The sequence below is a fragment of the Platalea leucorodia genome (genome assembly GCF_965183815.1).
Source record: "Platalea leucorodia genome assembly, chromosome: 9".
Lineage (NCBI taxonomy): Eukaryota > Metazoa > Chordata > Aves > Pelecaniformes > Threskiornithidae > Platalea > Platalea leucorodia.
Window position 1 is genome coordinate 21,179,908 of NC_138831.1, and position 19,861 is coordinate 21,199,768.

Consider the following 19,861-nt stretch of genomic DNA (forward strand, 5'->3'; position numbering starts at 1 on the left):
CTTTGCTTTCTAAATAGAAGATTATGTAATTTGAATATATTTAATTTTTCTAAGGATTGGTTTTTTTTTTTTAAAGGATCAGTTTTTCTTGGAGCAGAATGGAAGACTTAAGTATTTTATCTGCAGATCTGTAAACAAGTCCTGGAGAATCAGAGTTTTGGGACAAACTTGGACATAGCAACATGACAGCTGTAGAGGAGAAAAAGTTTTTTAGGTGTAGTCTGTATTTCTGACTAGTGCAAGATGAGTTAGGATATAAAGTGTTATATATCTGTGCATTACATTGTAAACAACTCTGAAAGAAGCAATTGAAGCAAACTATTTTTCTAGTAAGACCCATACTGAAATTCAAATGTGGACAAATGCATCTCGGTCTCTTCTGCTTAACTCCTTTGGAAAAGGAAAAGAAGTCTGGACGCTGGTTTGTATTTATACTGTTTGGTTATGAAATTGAGACTAGATAATCTAGTATTTAAACAACATGGTGTTATTGCAAATTGTAATCTTATTGTTACAATTCAGTGTTTTAATGAAAAACACTCATAATCAATAATGTAATTCTGGGGCTTGCATTTCTTGAGTAGAAATTGCCAGGGAGTTTCACCTCTGCAAAGCAACTTCTTTCCTAGCCTGGAAGAAATGAAGCGTAAGGGAGGACAGATACGGCATGTTTGCAGTCTGCTCAGGGTGAGAGCAGAGATTTCCCCAGCGGTGGTCTCCTCTGCTCTCTGGTCGAGAGGGGTGAAGGAGCTTGGGCTGCCAGCAGTCCTCTCTGAAGGACCTTGGTGTGTTCAGCACTGGTGATGGGGGCACTGGCCTTCCTGGGAAGCACAGATTGAGCAACACTGCTGTAAAATGTCCTTTTGCATACCCATGTGGGTGGCCTGCTCGCACATCTTGTTGCCTATTAATTTTTTTTTTCTTAAATACACTTGTTTAGACCAGATGACTGCAATTGAGAAAGTTATTCAGGGATTATAGCGTGTTTTGTTCTGAGACTCAAGCAGTGGAAGGCTGCCTGTTGGGAAGAGACTCCAAGCTTATTTTGGCTCTCTTAAAAGGATTCAGGGAGAGCTGTTCTGAGAAACAACTCCACATACAATATGCCAAGCATTTTAAAGAATAAGCGCTGTCCTGGCCTTTATAGAATGATGGAAATGCTGTGTAAGTGCTTTGGAAAAATTGTGGGTTTCTTACTTGCTGCAAAGGATTGGGTTTTTTGGTTAGTGCTCTGCATACTGAAGTAACAGTATGTAGTACAGTATGCTACTGAAGTAAGTGTGTAATAAGGTATATTACTGTAGTTTTCTCTCTGTAAAGCATTATTGCATGTTGCCCTATTGTGTATTTCTGCTTCAGTCTGGAAAATGAATCCTGCTAGAGGAAGAATATTAAACATGGTATGTAGTCTTAGCAGACTTGTGGTACAGTAACAAACTAACCTTTCTTAGTCTTACACAACTTGTGTAAGTTTGTTAGGTAACAAACCCTTCCGGATGGGGGGAAAAAAAATAATCTGCCTATTATGATGGTATTATAAAACAAAGTTAGTAAGATTGTTTGGTTAGCGACAATCTCCTTTTACCTACAAACGTTTTCAATTGTTGTTGTGTGTGGTCTTTCCTCCTTTCTCTAGACTTTGTCATTATGTGAGTGCTGTCCTCCTAGCATTTCATTTTTTCTTACTCTGCTCTGTTTATTTTTTTTTCCTCCTGCTTGTGTTGTTTTTCCTCTGATTTTCTAACTTGGACATGAGTGTTGCACTTTCTCTTCCTCCACTGTTGCTCAATCCCAAGAGTGAATCTATACGGTTCAGTGCTTTATAGTGTACAGTGGTAGGCAAAGTAGTGTTTTTCCAGAAAATCTTTCTGTTAAAAAAGAACACAGGAGGTTGGGGATTGTCTATTGTAACAATAAAATACTGTGCAGAGAACCAGAGTACGCTGGGGTGCTGGGAGTGGGAGAATACGGTTGTAAAGCTTCTCTGCTACCTCTTTAATGAGCAGACGTCTGTCAGAGTCAGACTGCGCTAATGTCGCTGTCCTGCTTCTGGTACTCATTTAGCTTCGTTTCTTCTACAAGACAAAAATGCCAAGCTAGATAGAACTTTTGTGTTTCCTTACAGACACATAACATAAAATTAATGGAAGATGACATTATAGTAAGATTTTTCATTGTCTGGGGCAGGATTCAGCAACTTCTGTACTTGTTCACGCAGAGGTTTGTCATGTGGCTCAGTCTTTTAGGCCATTCTCTTCCACATCTCCAGGTGAAGTATTTTATAACACTCAAAGCCTCTCCTGCACTTCACTTGCTGGTAAAAAGGCATGCTGTGCATCTCTTTTTGACTATTACAGTTCTTTGAGCTGTTTTAAGAATAATGGTCAAAGACCAATGGTCTCCCCCTCTTCCTCCTTTTTCATTTTCTCTGTCCTTTTTCCCCTGAAACTTGAGAAGAAGAATCATCTCTTCTGACCATTTTCCTGGTTATCCCAGCCTCTCAGAGAGCAGTAGGGAAACAAATGTAGCAGATGTCTCATGTGTCTGTTTAATTTCAACGTGCACTGACCTACCAAACTCTGTACAGCAATTAAGCTACTTTGCTAAATCATTGACTAGTATGTGTATGTATTCTTGAGTGTTGTTTATCGTTATTTCATAGTTAAATTACCATGTTTCTGTCTTCCAGACTTCAGAGGAAATATTACGCCATCTGCAAAACATCGTAGACTTTGGAAAACATGTCATGAAGCAGTTCTTTGGGGAGAACTATGTTCACCATGGGGTAAATGTTTTATTCTTATCACCATGGGGTAAATGTTTTATTCTTAAAATAAATGGCTTACATGCTGTAAACACTGTAATCACTTGGATCACAACAAAGATGCTGCTCTGTGCTGATGAGGTGATTGGATTGTACTCTCTGGTTTGAGCTATTTCAAGCTACTAATGAGAAGAGTGGTCATTTCTGTGCCCTGCGTAAGGTGAGAGGTGTGTGAGAGAGATATTTTTAGACTAACTGCAAAACAAGGGGAGAAACCTGGTTCATGTGAATTGTGTAGGTTTCTGTGCCTCTCTAGAGGTAACCTTTTTCCTTGCCACTCACTCTGTTCGTCAGGGTGGCCAGATCTAGTTAACTGAACATCGGATACCTGAGTGGAAAAGTTACACCTCCTGGAACTCGAGTTACACAATTCTGCCTTGGAAGGGTGGGATGTGACACACAGGATGAGATGAAACGGGACTCTTTCGAAAATTTGTGAAAAGGACAAAATGATACAAGTTTGTTCACACGCATTAAACTTGCACTGAAAATGCTCTTTTTTCATGTATTTATTTAAATTAGTTCTTCGTTTCATAGTGGAGTAAGTATTGCAAGTGATTGCAGGTACAGGTCTTCATACAGACAGTTAATCAGAGGGAAAAGCTGCTGATTATATAGTTTAGTATACTGTTGTTAACATCTACTGAACTTTAGTAATCCATTTTAAGACCCCTAACCTGGATATTAGTTTTTGTGCTGAAGTATATATTTCTTTTTTTTTTTTTTTTTTTTTTAAATAGGAAATTATTCAACTGCCTCTAGACTTCATAAGACAGCTCTGTTTAAAAGTTCAGCCAGAGAGGCCAGGTAAGTGCCAGGAATAGCATTAAAAAGGGGGCCTTCCTCAAGCTGTAAAGCATTGTACTTTATTATAAAGCAAAAAAGCATCATACCTCAGAATATGAGGAAACTTTTTTTCAATATTTGGACAATGGTGCATTGAAAATTTGTTGTGTGGAAAAACAGGTGTGTTCTAGAATTAAAAATTGCGTGTGATGCTAGTTTCATTAAATTGGGGAACGGGATCCTCTCTAAGCCTGTGTTTGTTAAATCTTGAACAAGCTTTCACCTTGCTGTGAAGTCCTTTACAAAGGTCAGTGAGGGAGGTAGAAGATGTGTGCTGAAATAATTGTTTCAATTCCATCAGTTTCTTCTGGACTGTGCAGCAGAACTTTGGAAGGAAGATAGTTTCAGAAACTCCCTACTAAATTGTCCTGTTTTCAATGTTAGCGTTTCACTTGGGGCTAAGCATCTCATCTTATGAGTCATAGCACTCAAGCAGTGTGCAGCTTAACGTTCCAGCCTCTCACGTCTCTTTTCCTGATAGCTGGCATGTCTTGTTGCGAGGGATTGCTGTGTTATAGGCTGTGCTGCCTTTAAAGTTTAATGAGCATCTCTGGGATATGGGGCTGTGCTTGATTTCTCCCGACTCTTATGTGATGCTCTGGGGTCCCTGTCCAGCAGGGACAGGGGTGCAAGTACGCTTTTTCTAGTCCCCTCGGACGGGGGCGGGGATTGAAGGGGACAAGTGTGTGAAGTAAGGGGTGCATTGACCTTGTGAAACCTTTTGGAACATGCTGCAAGACTCCAAGTTTGGCAATCTCTGACGCATTCAGTGTGAAGTGCTACAGAATTTGGTGTCATTCTTAGCCAGCGCCACTTGGGTGCATCGTTCTTCATGTATGGCTGAAAGTACAGTGAGGTGTAAGCTCTAAAATGGGCAGAGATGATGTCCCTCATGGTGTGTTCATCTTATGTTCTCAGATGTTCTTGAGAATGGTCAGAAACTCCTGCTTTAGCAGAATTCCTTGAAGAAAAATGTGGTATTACATTCTTTGGTAACTGTAGCCAGTACTTTGATGCCTTTGATCCAGGAAAAAAATGAATTCATTTACATATAGCGAGCACAGGACACTCTGTATTGCTGACTTGCCCTCACCTTTTTGAGAAATGGTTTCTGGCATTGTGGAACTAGCAAGGAAAGTAAATAGTGTCTAATAAAAATTACAAAATTTATGATACTCTGGTGGAAGTGAATGATAGAATTTAGTTTTATTTCTTAAAGTTAAATTTTGTGTGTCTGCAGCTCGTGGGGATTTCTTTCGAGGAAGAAATGTGGTTGTGAGGAGCTGTTCCAAGTGATATTTCTTGCTTTACAACAGCAAATCTCATTGTTCATTTTTAACAGGAATTTTTTTAAACCTTGAGGGAAGACTTTCCTTTAATGTTACCTTTCACAATAAGCCTGTCTAACTTAAGAAGGAACTTCTCTAATACTTCAGATTTCTGTGTGTACCTGATTTGGTGAATGGCTTTCAGCTGAACATGGATGTACTTTTGCTTAAGTTTAGGAAAAGAAAACCTCAGCATTTTCTTGGAGAAAAAAGATTTCTTCGTGCTCATCCTAGTGAAGCACAGCATGTAATTGCAGGCTGGTGCCTAATGAAGCTTCTGTTTCTGAGATGATCCCCCCCCATTGCAATATATTTTTCAGAATGGACATTTTTCTTAGCAATGGAAGCTATAACTGAACACATCTGTACGTCTCTAGTAATGCAGATATCAGAAAATCCAGGAATGTACGTTGTTATTAAATTTGAATTAAAATCTCGCAGACCTTTCTCTGTCCTGTTACATTTCCCCAATGGATGCGTGTGGGAGGGAGGTTATCTAAAGGCATTTATCTATGTAATGCCTCTTAATCTTAGTCTGAAACCATTTTGCTACTTCATTTCTTCTCAGGGCTGTTAATCTGGACTACATTAAAAAATGCTATTTTTAAAAGGGTGGTTGTAGCAGAGGAAATTCTTGTTCTAAGTTGTGAGCTTGTGAGGAGGGAGAAGCTGACTTTTGTTCCTTCTATGTTCCTTTTCACCTATTTATTATTTTGATGTAAGCACTGGAATGGCTATAGGAAGAGACTAGTTCTCAATGAGAAGTGGTTCTTCAGCTGATTGCTTCTTATCAGTTTTGTTTTTTAATACAGCGCATCTTGATCTCAAACCTTGGGCAAATGTTTTAAACCTTGAAAAAGCACTACGTACAGACTAAGGAGTTCAGCAAAGCCACTTGCAGGTTCTGTTTAGATTTACCGTTTCTTCTGAACAGTTTATGATATTCCTGCCAGTTTTCACAGATTCCTCTTGACTAGACTGAGGGATGGTAGTTCATGCAGTTTTAGTAAGTGAACATGAGATCATACCTTTGAATACAGTAATAAGTCTCTTTACCTGTTGTCGGCCAACTGAATGCACTCCTTTGCTGTTTCAGGCCTCTCACCGCTATCTCTCTTGGCATGAGCAGGGAACCAGCCATTAAAAGCAGCTCGAGGCACTCTGTATGCCTATGACAGTTTTGAGGAAACTGAAAAGAGGTGTTGATAATGGGGAGGGCAAATTTATGCAGGTGCATAATTGGCTGAAGCCTGCTAAACTGGGTCCTGTCTAAGTTTGTTCCCACCCCCCCACCTGGTGAATAGGGTAACTACAGAGTGAAATAAATACCCATGCACCTAACTTTCTTGTTTGTGTGGGTTTTTTTTTTTTTTTTTTTTTCCCCCAGAGTCTCGCTGTGATAAAGATATGGACACTCTTAGTGGTTATGCAATGTGCCTTCCTAATCTTACCAGGCTGCAGACCTATCGTTTTGTGGAACACCGGCCAATCCTCTGCATAGAGATTAAGGTATTGAATAGGAGAAGGTCCTTCTGGGGGTTTTGTTTGCATTTTTTAAGCACATATTAACCAGAGCAGTTTCAAAGGAATGCAGCAGTGGGATAAGGCAGAGCTCACCGCTTTCACTGTGACCCATAGGATGAAATATCTCCCTCCCTCTTCCAATTCCTGATCTTTCAAAACTTGGGAAATTCCCAGGTATTACTAGGCCTGTTGTAGGCTACAGCAGTTTTGTGTGTCCTTCTTCTTAAGGGAGGACTCTAAAATAATTGGAAATAACATACAGTGACATATGTTAAGCTTTTAAGTGTTGGGTGTTGACTGTGGGTGGTGTTTGTTTTTTTTTTTTTTTTTTTTTTTTTTTAATTTTCCTTTAACTGGAAAGATTTGCATATTGTGTGCCCTTCTATTTCTATAAAGAAGTACATTTATATTTATAATCTTTTTGTTTGTTTGTTTGTTTTAGCCAAAATGTGGCTTCATTCCTTTTTCCAGCCATGTTTCACAGGAGGTAAAGCACAAGGTGTGTCGTTACTGTATGCATCAGCATCTAAAGGTAATTTTTATTTTTTTTAGGAGTCATCCTGCTTCCCTGTGATTGCACTGTGCTTTATTTGCTATTCCAGTCTTGCTTTCCTGTTGAAACTCGCATGTTGTTGCTTAAACCTCTGGTACTACTAAAGATAGTAGGTGGATACACATCTGAGTTGCTGGGTGTGAATCTGTTTATGAGAGATGGAACGAGTTCTTTGGGAAGCTGGAAGGAAAAAAATACAAGATTAGTCTTTGAGGACTATTAATGCTGTTGATTGGGTAAACTCCACTGTCAAATTTCCTTTCAAGTACAGCTCACTAAATGCATGGTGGCATTCCGTAACTTATAACAGCATGTAACGCACGTGGAATTCATTTGACTAATGTCCATTATGTGTGTCTGACATCGTGTAACTGTGCCTTACTGTAATTAATGTGACCTTTCTCCATGCTTTCCATTTGTGAATGCAATTTGAGTGACTTGAGCTAAATATGACGAGGAAGGCCCCTGCTAGTCATGGATTGTACGTTCAAAGGGTTTTAAATGCCATAGGACTCCTGAAGACAGGATGTTAGTGCCACACACCTGACTGTTAAAATAACTGTGAGTAGTTATTCCAGAAAGTGATTAACAGCAGTGGTGTGGGTTTTCAACAGGTAGCGAACGGAAAATGGAAGCGACCAAGTAAATATTGCCCATTGGATCTCTTCTCAGGGTAAGGAAGCATGTGACTTGTGATTCTGTGTTTTTGCCAAAAAATCACTGTTACAGATTTCTTTCTCAGATTACTTTGAATTTCACTGTATTATTAAGGATGATCAATGCCTGCTTGTCTGACTTTTACAGTGGATATTTCTGGTGCTATATACCTCTTTACGCCTATTTCAGGAATCAGAGTTGCTTATTAATGTACCAGTGCCTTTTGCTACATAGCATGAAACCTAAGAGCTGTTTACTTTACTCAGATTTGAAGTTCTAATTGCAAATAGTCACTTTGTCTTTGCAGTGATTTCAGCATGAGTAACAGGCTTAATGAGCGTGTTCTCTTCAGGTGCCCAATTCTGATTCCATAGAGCCCTCTAGGCATGGGTGTGAACATCTAAAGGCTGAGATAAAACAGTCTTGGATTTATTTTTTTTCCCCCCCCTAGAAATAAACAGAGAATGCACTTTGCTTTGAAGAGCTTATTACAGGAGGCACAGAACAACTTGAAAATATTTAAGGTAAACAATCAAATCTCTCTGCTTGCTTTTTTTTGCCTTGGCTTTTAAACAATTTGACTTCAGTATCTGAACAGTCAAGATCCTACTTCAAACCTACCTAATCAGCACCATCACTATTGGACCCCACCAAAAGAAGAAAATAGGAAAATTCCTAGTTAGATTTCAAGTTAGGACAGGTAAGTAATAATTTTCCAGAACTACTCTAGTCTGAAAGAATCACCAAGGAACAACTAATAGAAAAGGACTTTTTAAAGATTACCAGAGTTTTTAAAACATTATGTGCTTCTTCAGGAGGAAGAAGATAGAGAACTTTGCATGTTGCTGCAAATAGTTTTAGAAATTACTGCTACAGCATTCACGCAAGCCAAATGCACAGCGTACCTCATTGAGGAAGTAAAAAATTACCTTTTCTATGGAAGTAATGTAGGAAATACATAAAGCAGTAACTGATGGCTTATGCAGATTTTCAGATTAATTCTAGGAAATAGGATTCTTTACAACTTATTTCCAGTATTAAAGCAACTATTTGAATTACTTAAACTTGTAGGAACTGTCCTATTTTTTCAATTAGTACAGGTAACTATCACACCTTTTACTGTTTTTTTTTATAGCCCTCTGTTTTCCAATTTAGCTTTTAAAGATTGTTTCACGAGATGCTTTTTCATTATTGACATTATTCAGAAGGAAGCGATAGGAAAATGTGCTAAGTACCAGTTCACTTTTATTATTCTGATCAGTTACAGTTGATTAAGTCAAGTGCTACTTTGCCAACTTAAATGGGCTTTTTGGTCCTAACTCAAAGGTTGGATACCTGTGGTATCTGATTAAGCTTGAGGGCAAATTTGTAAGAGATTGGGAACGCGTGTGTTTGTATGCAGACTGTTATACTAATACACTTTTCTGTGCTATGTGTCTTTAAATCTGATGCTTTGATTAATTAAGTACAAATAACTCGATTTAATGACATGCCTAAATCCTTTTTTCTTGTTTGCAGAATGGGGAACTAATTTATGGCTGTAAAGATGACCAGGACTGTGTCTCTGACTGGAATGAACTTGCTCGTCACTTAAAGCCTTTCTTTTTTCCTTCCAATGGGTTGGTCAATGGACCACACTGTACAAGGACAATTATTAAAGAACTAATCCATGTTATAACTATGACGCTACTAAGTAGTACTGATGCCTGCAGGGCAGGTGATATGAAGACAGTTCCCATTTCACAAGGAAGAAGCTACTGTGAAGCAAGTGCTTTTAATAAGGAGCTAGTAAGAAATGGTAAGAAATAATTTCTTGAGCACTGTCAATAATTAACTGTTATCACGTAATGATTCAGATCTTTGCCTCTCATTTGCTCTTTAATACTGATATGAGAACGGAAACAGTGGAGTTTTAGTGACATTTTAAAAATTAGTTTGGAGCTGCCTAACTGCTAGATAATTGTTTTTCATATGACCTTGTAGTGAGCACTTTTAGCACTGTACCTAATGACAGGGATAAAAATAAATTCAGAAGGCGGTGGAGGAAAAATGGAAGAAAATACCAATTTGAGCTGATAACCATCACAGGTATTTCAAACAAGTGGGGAATTTTTATGTTGTATGTGATGAAGTCTGGCTGCTTTGGTTGGTTTGTTACATGACACCTGTTTCTTGCCTTTCCCTGCTCCTCCTGTCAGCCATCACCAGCTAGGGTGTAGCTCATTTTGTTTTCTCCTGCTACTCCACTCCTGGTAAAGAGAAAGGTATGAATACTGGAGGGAAAAGAAATGGGAAGTGAGTTGGAAAACTGTAAATCATGTTAATTCCTCAGCACGTAAGTTTTGTAAAGCTCTAATTATTCAAGATGCTGCTAAGTATCCTAATTACACAAACAGTGTGTTTCTTTCTCTGCTTTTGAGGAAGATCTTTTTCATTGCTGGTTGGTTTTGTTCTATTGTGTGGAGAAAGAGCTATCTTACAGAAATTATAGCAAATACAAATCCATTTATATTATATTAAAAAGAACTGATATCTGAAATGGTAAATTACTTTTTGCCAACAGTTCATACTGTTGAAAGTGAATTTGTGGTGGCTTCACTCATGAAAAATTTCTCTTGTAGCCTCAAACAAGTAGATTGCAATGGAAGTGTGTGGGGTTTGGTTTTTTTTTTTTGAGTAATTTTTAGAATTGTATACCAGGTATTTTATTCTGCAGTCAAATATGTGCTGTTTAAATGTGCAGGTAAGTACATGCACCTGGCACATTAATGTTTGGAAACTGAAGTATTGTGTTTTGTTTGTCCCCCCCCCCATGATTGGTCTAAAGAGTATTTGGATTTGCTTTGTGAACATGCACATGTAATGGCAAAATGAAGCAAAGATGACACTCATGTCTGCCTTATTTGCAAATACTTTTTTTTTTCTAGGTAAACATAAATTGGAGAGCTCTGGCTTACCGAGGGGTTGTCTCCTTTATAAAACCCTTCAGGCTCAGATGCTTGACATGCTGGATATTGAAGGACTCTATCCTTTGTACAGTAGAGTTGAACAGTACTTAGAGGAATTTCCTGAAGAGAGGTAAGACTTGATGGCTTATATTGTATACAACCTTCCTTCATGGTACTGCATATTCTGAATTTCTAACTTGAAATGCCAGATAACATAAAAGATGAGTTTTATTGTTAAAAATTTTGATGTCAGTCACTTTGACCTGAATTTTTAAGTCATGAGTATGGGAAGTTCATAACAGGGTGAGAGAGAAAATGCCCCATTCCTTAGTAGTGGAGGTTGTATATTTGAGGAAAGATAGAGTAAAATGCATGGTTGGTTTCTGCTGCCTCCAGTACCTGCAGAGCGAGGACTATGTCTGCAGCAATAATGATGTTTTTACAGTCATTCTCAAGTCTGTATTGGCCTACCTACAACCTGCCCTTTAAAACCCTGAATTTGGTATACAGCAGCAATCCAGCCTGTGCCTGCAAGATCTTACAGAAGGTGTGAGTGGGTCATGGCCCAGTATCTGCTGTTGTCCAGCTTGCCCTTGTTGCATGACGAGAGCAGCTCCAAAGGCCAGATTGTAACCCACGTGACAAGTAATCAAATCATACTTGAAGCACAAGAAGCTTTATCTTACGGTATTTCTTGCTTGGTGAAGAAATACTGGGCATTGCAAGCTGCTACGTTTGTTTTCAAATAAAGCTTATTAGTTGTAATAATAATCGCTATAAAAAAAACCTTGACTTGGATGCTTCTTGCATTCTCGGGCTGTAATTTGCCTGTAATTCTGCCTTTGCTCACACGAGGGCATGCTGGCTTCACTTGCAAGACATTGCTGCTTGTGCTCCTTCAGCTTCCTTTGACTCCTGTTGGCATTGAAGGGTTATCTTATGGGCAACGGGTTGGCCTTAAGTTCTGCTTAAATCACTTGCAGTGTGGCTTACTTGTGTATTTATATATTAAATAATTTAAAAATGTATTCTTTCAACTGCGGGGTGTTTGTGAGCTGCAAACCCTGCTTTTATGGGTTCAGCTTTTCAGCAGGAGTTCAGTTTATTTAACATGGGAAGGAAGGAGGCTAAATAAACCATCCCCTTGTTAGCATACATTCTGAAGCTGGGGGCAGAGCAGGGCCTTGTCAGATAAGTGTATACCCGCAATGTTTCCAGCAAGTCTTCTGAGAGCTCTGGCAAACTGTTACGAATTCTGAAACTTATCTATTTTTGCAAAAAATACTGTTCTTGTAGTGATATACAGGTGGCAGTAGATCAAGAACGATTCATCTTAAAAAAAACAACCAACCAACCAAACCTTAAAGAGGATATCTTAAGTGATGTGAGAGTAATGGAGACTGGTCATGGTGTTAGAGTCTACCTCAGGATTAACCTGTTGCCATGGTTATTGGCGTTATTGTTTATTCTGAGTATCTGGGCTGCTGAAGAAAGATCTCACTGAAAATCAGTAAATCATCTTGGCTGTCTGTAAATCTTCTTTTAAAATTTATTTAGAAGTACATTACAGATAGATGGACCTTACAATGAAGCATTTTATGAGAAGCTGCTAGATCTTTCAACTGAAGATGATGGGACAGTAGCATTTGCGTTAACAAAGGTACTTTTCCTGTGCATGTTGTTGAAGCTTATTTAGTCCGTCAATTTTAATAAACACCTGTCTAATGGAAACAGATGGATAGCATGTTGGCATCACCGCTGGCTTGTCAGATGTCTGTACGGTTAGAGGTCTTAATTGTGCCGGGGTGTATCGTGATAGCAGAAGCAGTTAAAAACAAACATGTTTAGAACCAGTTTTGGAGAGGAAAACAAAGCTGGTTATTTCCTTTCTGGACTGAGGAAGCATTTGCATGAACTGGTGCTGTTTTGGCCTTCAAGAAAAGTATCTGTAGGAAATAAACAAGATTCTTATACAGGATGCTGTAAAACCACTTGCTCCTGCTAACAATCTGTTATAGAGATAATTTCCAGCTCTTAATATACCAACATACTAATACACTGAGTATACTAATGCCTTTTATAAAGAACAGAATGCTTTACTAAGGCAAATGCAAATATGATAGAAAATTTGTGTTATTTTTGTGTGGTATAGGTGCAGCAGTATAGAATAGCAATGACTGCTAAAGACTGCTCCATCATGATTGCCCTTTCACCCTGTCTACAAGATGAATGGTAAGAGACACGTGCTTTTGAATGACTCCTATTAATTTAGAAATTGAAGATGTGTTTACATAGTTCAGTCAATTCAAGTAACTTTAAAAAAGTAGGGTTTTTTTTGGGGGGGTGTCCAAATACTTGGCTGTGGGCATATTAATAAGGTAGAGTTCTGATTTAAGACATTTAGGTCAGAGGTCTGTTTCTGAAGTTTTAAGTTGATAAAGAGGGTTAAGGTTTTATATGAGCGATTTTTCAAGATGAGTTGCCTTTAACTGCCTAATTAGAAAACAGAAGTCTTTATTAAGCACATCAGTGAAAACAAGGCAATAAGCAAGAGGTGACATCTTTCACTGTAAAAGGCAGGCGGCTTTGCCACAATATTATAATCTGCTCTTACGTGGGTGAGTTTGCTTCACCAAAGCTGTGTTATTTTTAGAGAATATTGTTTTCTGTGTTTTCCCTGCAGTTCTTGAATGAAATGTTCATGAGAGAGATAACTTGTACAATGGTTGACTTAATAAGTCCGCCATCCTTCAGTATGCGTGGACACTAGATCTGACACTAAGTTTGTATTACCTTGAACCTAAGTAGGAGTTGCAGTGATTCTTTCTGGTTCTGCTAGTTAATAAGGGTATTGCTTTGTATGCATATCACCTAGAAACAGATCAGAATTACTAAATACAAAGACACAGTAATTGAGAGTAATGTTTTGACTTAAGCTGTGTGGAAGCTGAAAGGAAAATGACTGGAAGAGGCGCCAGCAAGGTCACTTTAAGACTAGTTAAGCTGGAACTATAGTTTCCTAAATGCTGCATTAGCTGAAGTTTATTTTCTTAGGCTCTCATGAAAGTTCTAAGATAAACATTAGAGTCACTTTTGCAAGGGGACTCGGGACACACAAATGAAAAATGTTAGCTTCAGTGACTCAGATGTGCAACATGCTTTTGTTTTCCAGCTCTGAGCAGAGACCTGTGGTACTAACGTCCAAATCAAGATTCACCTTTTCTGTTTCTGTCCTGGACCTTGATCTAAAACCATATGAAAGCATTCCTCATCAGTACAAACTTGATGGCAAGATAGTAAACTATTATTTGAAGAATGTACAGGCCAAAGATGACCCAGTTATGTCCAATCTCTTCAAGGAGAATGAAGACTGCACATTAGTTCTCCATAAAGTGTAACCATTTCCTTAAGGTTATTTTTATTCGAACACATTAGAAAGTGAAAGATTAATGGAATACGATTATGGTGATTTTTTTTTCTATTGTGTTCAGTGCATTTTTCAGCTGTGAATGTTTTTGCTTTAAGAACTGATTTCTAATTGGTATGCCTTTTCAAAGACATGGAATAGCACTAAAACATGCATTTGCTATATAACCTTAATGAATGTATTTAATATGACAGAACAGATAACGTGCCATACCTTGGAACTAGAGGACAGATCAAATTAATACTAAAAGTCTGCTTCCTTAGAATTGAAAGAGCACAGAAGTAAAAGTTTCCTGAAGTATTGCACTAACATAGAAAGCCTAATTACTAATGAGAGAATTGCCTTGGAGCTTGTGCTTTGAGTCTCACTCATACCTACTAGGAAGAGAGAATGCTCTGACAAAACCTAATATAAAACTTTAGCATTAAGTCCACTGAAAATACAACTGAAGTGGCGACTCAAGTGTTAACTGATCTATGGAACTACCATGTTAGTGCAGAACACTCTTAAGTTCTAATGCATGAGATTAAGAACACCAGACTGCCTCCAGAAGTTTTGTGATTACCTTGTATCTACCTAAAGCTTCTGAAACTTAAGTGAAAAGGGTTAAAGGTAAGCATCTTTGAATTTTATATGATAGCTGGGCTTAACTTGTCTGACATACTGGTCTTTTATTTTCTATACATTATATGCTGCTATTGAAGGTGAAACCACAGATTGCTCTTACCTAATTTAAATTGAGCTATAAGAATAATATATTCTGAGTTTTACAGATTATTTCAGGTCTTTCAGATTGCGTCAAATGTTGGCATTATTTCACTGATATACCACATACTGTGTAGCATGAGCAGCTGCTTTCAGGCTCGTTCTTTTTCAGTGACACAGAAAAAAGGTGGCAGTATCTGATTTTTCTGAAGCTGCAGGGGGTCACTTACTTACTCATGGTGAGTACTGGAGCTAAGCTTGTATCACTACTTCAGCAATTTAGTGATGGCTTTACTTTGTAAACATTGGCATGTGCAGCTGAGGTCTTGTGAGATGTTGCAGTAAAAGCCATCCTCGAGGAAGATCCTGAGCTGGAGACTGAGGATATATTCAGAACTGAGGGTGTATGATAAAATCTGCAGACACTTTTCCCATATGCTTGGGGATTACAGACCCTGAAATGTGTAGAGAGATGCTATTCAAGCTACAGTGACCAGCTGTTACCTGGATACAATGTGTGCTTACTGGTAAAGTTTTTCAAAATTGTGTAGGTTAACATTTAAAAAAATATATTGGGATCTCAGTGTAATGTTTGAATTGTTCCATTTTACCTGAAATTCAAAAAACAAAACCAGAAAGCCCTGTATATTGGCACAACTAAAGGAAGAAATATGAGCTATAGAGTGACACCACTCATACAGCAATAGAACTTTGCCATGGGCTGTGACCTGTGTTGGCAATCTCTTGTGTTCCACTTCCAGGTGACAGCCTGTCTTTCTGGGATAGGGTTGTGGGCTGCTCTCACTGAAATGTGATACTACAACAGTGCAATAAGCTGGTAGTTGACAGTGGTAATAACCCCTTCTTTCCAAAGAAAATCTGGGGGGAGAGAGATCTATTTTTAAATCGAGAAATCCTCTAACTGTTAGGCAAGAGGAGGAAGGAAGGACTATCCACAGCTGGAAAGTGTTCAGGTTTTTATGCTGTAACTTTACACACATTTCATGTGCAAATAGAAGTGTATGCGCTTGATCAAACAGTTTCATGTTCATGCAAGAAGGAGCTAAATATGAAATAAACTAAAGGTTACATAAAACTAGCTAAACCAGTAACATGTCAGTGGATAAAGTAGCAATGAATTTTGCCTGTCTGCTGGATTCCAAACTTGAAATTAGTCTGCCTTATATCTAACAAGATATTTTATTATAGAGTTGCTGTTAATCAAAACTTAATACTGGCATTGCTCAGCTGTAGCTTCTGACAGAAACCAAGCTGGTCTGTCAGTTTTTCCTGACCTACCAGAACAGTAGGAGACTATTTCAGTGATCAAATAGTGGGTTATTAAAATTATGGTATTATAAACAGACCGTTGCTTTAGTTCTTGGTTTCTCCACCTATTTCACCATTGCTCTAGAATACTTTGCCATAACTTATAAATGGAGCAGGCAGTTGTACTGCTTGCATAGTCAGAGCGGCTGTGGACTTGAAAAGGAAGTTTCTTAATATTACTTGAGAGTCCACAGTTCGTGTTTCTGGCCCCTTTGATTCCAGGAACAATAACTGTTGCTCCTACCTAAGAAGGATGTGACTTAAAATTGTAAGGTTTGGTTGTGATAGCTAGTGTGGAGCAGGAACTCTCTTGAAAAATACTGAGAGTTCACAAACGAGTTGATAGTACATCTGGTGGAAGTGAAGGAAGATTACAAGACATCTGTTTTGTTTCTTCAGGGATGAATGTATGAAATGTGATGCTTTTGTAATGCGTTACCCACTAGAATTTCCCCCTAGAAGCAGGAAATCAAAACGAAGTGCTGCAGTGAGCAGTAGTTAACTTGCCCATCTCTCTTTACAGAAGTGTAACGGTCCTTTCTTGTTTAGCTTAATGCTGTCTCTACTCAACACTTACATTGTGGAAAGAAGTTACTTCATACAGTTACCTTTTTTTTTCATAGTATGTCTTTGAAATCTTCAAATTGTCTACTTCCACTCTAATTTAATGAGAAAGCTATTTAACTCTTTGTTCTAGGAGTCTCTTACTGTTCTCCTGTCATTTTAAAATCACTGTACTTTTACAGAGCTGTGAAATGAAATGGATTTTTATGGACTTGATTGATTTTGACAGTGCATGATCTTTTAACACTTTCCAGGTATCTAGAAAATGTTAAGAAGATAAACCACTCTGGTACATTAATGATTCAGAAAGATAAATTTATAATGAAATCACTCTGTACATGTAACTATTTTATTTGGCATTTTTGTATTTAAATGGCTGTATTTATTTTCATGTCATGACAATTTATATATAACGTGCCATAACTGTACAGATAGCATGTTTTATGAGTATGGTTTCTAAATGGAAAATAACTTAATGTTTATATTCAATAAAATTATAGACTGTGTAACACAATATCTTAATTAAAATTACTTTTGAAATTGCTACCTGTTGTAAGTAATGCTGGTATTCATTTTTCTAAGCCAACCACTTTGATCAGATTCTCGATAGCTGTCTCAATCCCAAACAGAAGCAGCATGCTTCGGAAGCGGGCAGGTGCACTGTCAGTAGTTGCCATCTTCTGCTCCGAGACTGCAAGAAAAATGTAACAGTGAACATTATTTTCAGACAGCTGCACTATTACTGAAAGTAGCTGTCAGCAACTGCATTTTTGGATAAAACAGGTTACCTGCTGTCAGGAAAAGGAAGACATACTTGTTTTGGTAAGCCCTTTTAAATTATACAGGAGGTGAAGCTTAGCTGCTTGCTAAATTGGGATTTGTTTGCCTGGTTGGGCTCTGCAAGATGGATTTCCTTTTTATCTAAAGAGATGTTGCCGTTCTACTTGAAAGCTAAGAACTGGTCTCTGAAGTGAGTGACGTTACCTTGCTCTGGTACTTTAGTCAGAAGGTCTAGAACAGGCGTAGTTCTCCCTTCTTCATCGATGTGTATCTTCCAAACGATCATTAATTCAAACCTGTATCATGTGCACAGAAAAGTCAGTTAAGTGTTAACTAGGCAACCGTCTTTAAGGTTTCTTCAAAGCAGAAAGTACAGTATTCAGGAGGTTTACACTCAGTACGTCTTAAACAAAATTCACCTCAGGTCATGCAACTTGCCCATCTCTGTATTTGAGAATCAGAAATACTTGTATTTTTGAACCAAGGAAAACCAGTAATCTACTGACAAGGAAAGGTCATTACTTCATTTCCAGGTACATTCAAATTTTCAACCTTGAGCATTTTTTCCTCTGGTTCTTGTCGTTGTCTCGTATGAATAGTAAGTTTCCATGGAACAGTGGTAAAAAGTAAGATACAAAAGAAAATGAGAAATAGTGTTTCCCTCCCACGGCTCCTTCCATAATACCTGCACCCTGTGGTCAGTTATTGCACTTGGATACAGCATGAAAGCAGAGGAAAATGGTTTCAGAAGTGTTTGCGTAAATAGCGATGTTCAGGGTTTGGAATAAGGTCCACTCTGATATTGTTCATGGCCTTTTTAGAATAATGCACAGGGATAAATCTATCCAAGGCCTAGATTCCTGCCTTTGTTTGATTTTAATAAAAAAAAAAAAAAATCTTATCCATCATTACTCCTTTAAGAGTGTTTCTGCAAGGGTAATTATTATTTCCAGCTTTTGCAGTGGGACAGGATGACTACACCATAATACTAAGTGAACAATGACGCAGTTGGTGTCTGCAGGGGGAGAGTTTTTCTGGTCAAGCACACAGGGATTATGCTAGAACAACATTCACAGCAGATCTGCTGCTTTATAACATCCCCTCTGCTTTACTGTACCTTGCATTCACTTTCTAATCCCTGCTTTTAGGACTATTCCTTATTGAAAGTAAGGTTTTCCTAATCCAAAGCTGGTAGGCACAATAACAAGTCATTACGAGGAGGAAGCTCCTTTTCTCAGTGCTGTTTGCCCAATCACAACTGTAAAAGTTTCCTTTAAATACAATTTGTCAGCCTTTTGCCACTTCGTTGTCAAAAATTGAGAATTTGTGCACAGCTTGTTCTGGGCTTTTGCAAACAAATTAATATGCAAGTGTATTGTCTACCAACCCACTGAAATGATGTTAAAATTCTTATATTTCATGATGGTGAGTGAGAGGGAATGTGTAATGGAACTTGGCACCTGTCAACATGAAGAGAAACTGTAAAATAAAGCAGCTTATTTTCTAACTGTGGTAGTCTAACAATAATTCATCTCACCAACCCAGAGTTAAAGCATTTAGTTTTAAATGGCAGATTTGGCACTACACTCCCAAGACATCCCTATCTATTAGGGTTTTTATTTGCTAGTTTCACAAACAAATAACGATGGAGGGAGCTATGCTCTATTTCCAGTTGTTTCCATATAAATTAATACATGTTATAGTGAAGATGTAATAGGAGAAGGGAGTGGTCTGATCTATTCACAAAGTAGATCAATTTTCTTGGCCCTTACAGAATTCCTGGCAGTGATAATTATATTGTCTTACATGAAACTTCAAGGATTTTTTTTTTTACTCAATTTAAAAACCCAAACCTGCCAGAACATATCTAGCAGGGACCCCAAACAAATCCTGCATGTGTGGTAGAATAATAGTAATAAATGGCAGTGAAATGATCCCCTGCTTCACCTAACTGATTTCTTTCTAAAACAATGGAAAAATATAGCTACAGTTGCTGTTGGTAATATGGTAACTGCAATTTTATTTCCATAAAAGAATGGAAAGACGACCCAAGAACTGCGCTTTGCTTCAGTGATCACTGCACCTCCTACCACAGAAGAAAGTATGAGCTGTAATTGACAGGCTGCCACACTGGCCTTTGCCTGCGAGGAGGGACGAGCTCCTTTGGTCAGGCCCAGGGGTGTAAAATCCTGCCTTATCTCAGAGAGGACGGTTGCCAGTGGCCCGCCCTGTCACTGTAAGAGGGATCTTGGCCTCAGCATCTGCTCTGCCCATTGCTCTGGTTGTGTAATGCAGAAAGAAAACCAAGATGGAACAAATCCAGTCAAACCTGACGTGTTTTCTGATGTGCTAGAGGGAGGATGCATCCCACATTCC

At 38.3% G+C, this 19,861-nt stretch overlaps 2 protein-coding genes across 3 annotated transcripts in view; one reads left to right on the forward strand and one right to left on the reverse strand.

The window, feature by feature from the left end:
• The window catches only part of IPPK (inositol-pentakisphosphate 2-kinase), a 34,074-nt gene extending 16,824 nt beyond the window's left edge, over positions 1-17,250 (forward strand). The window contains 11 exon segments of the mRNA XM_082322690.1: positions 2,690-2,785; positions 3,565-3,631; positions 6,386-6,507; positions 6,965-7,054; positions 7,690-7,748; positions 8,184-8,256; positions 9,251-9,530; positions 10,660-10,810; positions 12,238-12,340; positions 12,833-12,912; positions 13,853-17,250. Coding sequence (XP_082178816.1) covers positions 2,690-2,785; positions 3,565-3,631; positions 6,386-6,507; positions 6,965-7,054; positions 7,690-7,748; positions 8,184-8,256; positions 9,251-9,530; positions 10,660-10,810; positions 12,238-12,340; positions 12,833-12,912; positions 13,853-14,078 — 1,347 coding nt within the window. The 3' untranslated portion in view covers positions 14,079-17,250.
• Positions 7,109-19,861, reverse strand: part of CENPP (centromere protein P) — a 164,143-nt gene continuing 151,390 nt past the window's right edge. The window contains exons 9-11 of one of the 2 annotated variants that reach the window (XM_082322687.1): positions 17,690-17,781; positions 17,253-17,396; positions 7,109-7,255 (exon numbers count right to left, since the gene is read on the reverse strand). In XM_082322687.1, the coding sequence (XP_082178813.1) occupies positions 17,275-17,396; positions 17,690-17,781 (214 nt within the window). In that variant the 3' untranslated portion in view covers positions 7,109-7,255; positions 17,253-17,274. Of the gene's footprint in view, positions 7,256-12,403; positions 12,627-17,252; positions 17,397-17,689; positions 17,782-19,861 lie in introns of those variants that run through there. The other variant, XM_082322686.1, reaches the window with a different exon arrangement.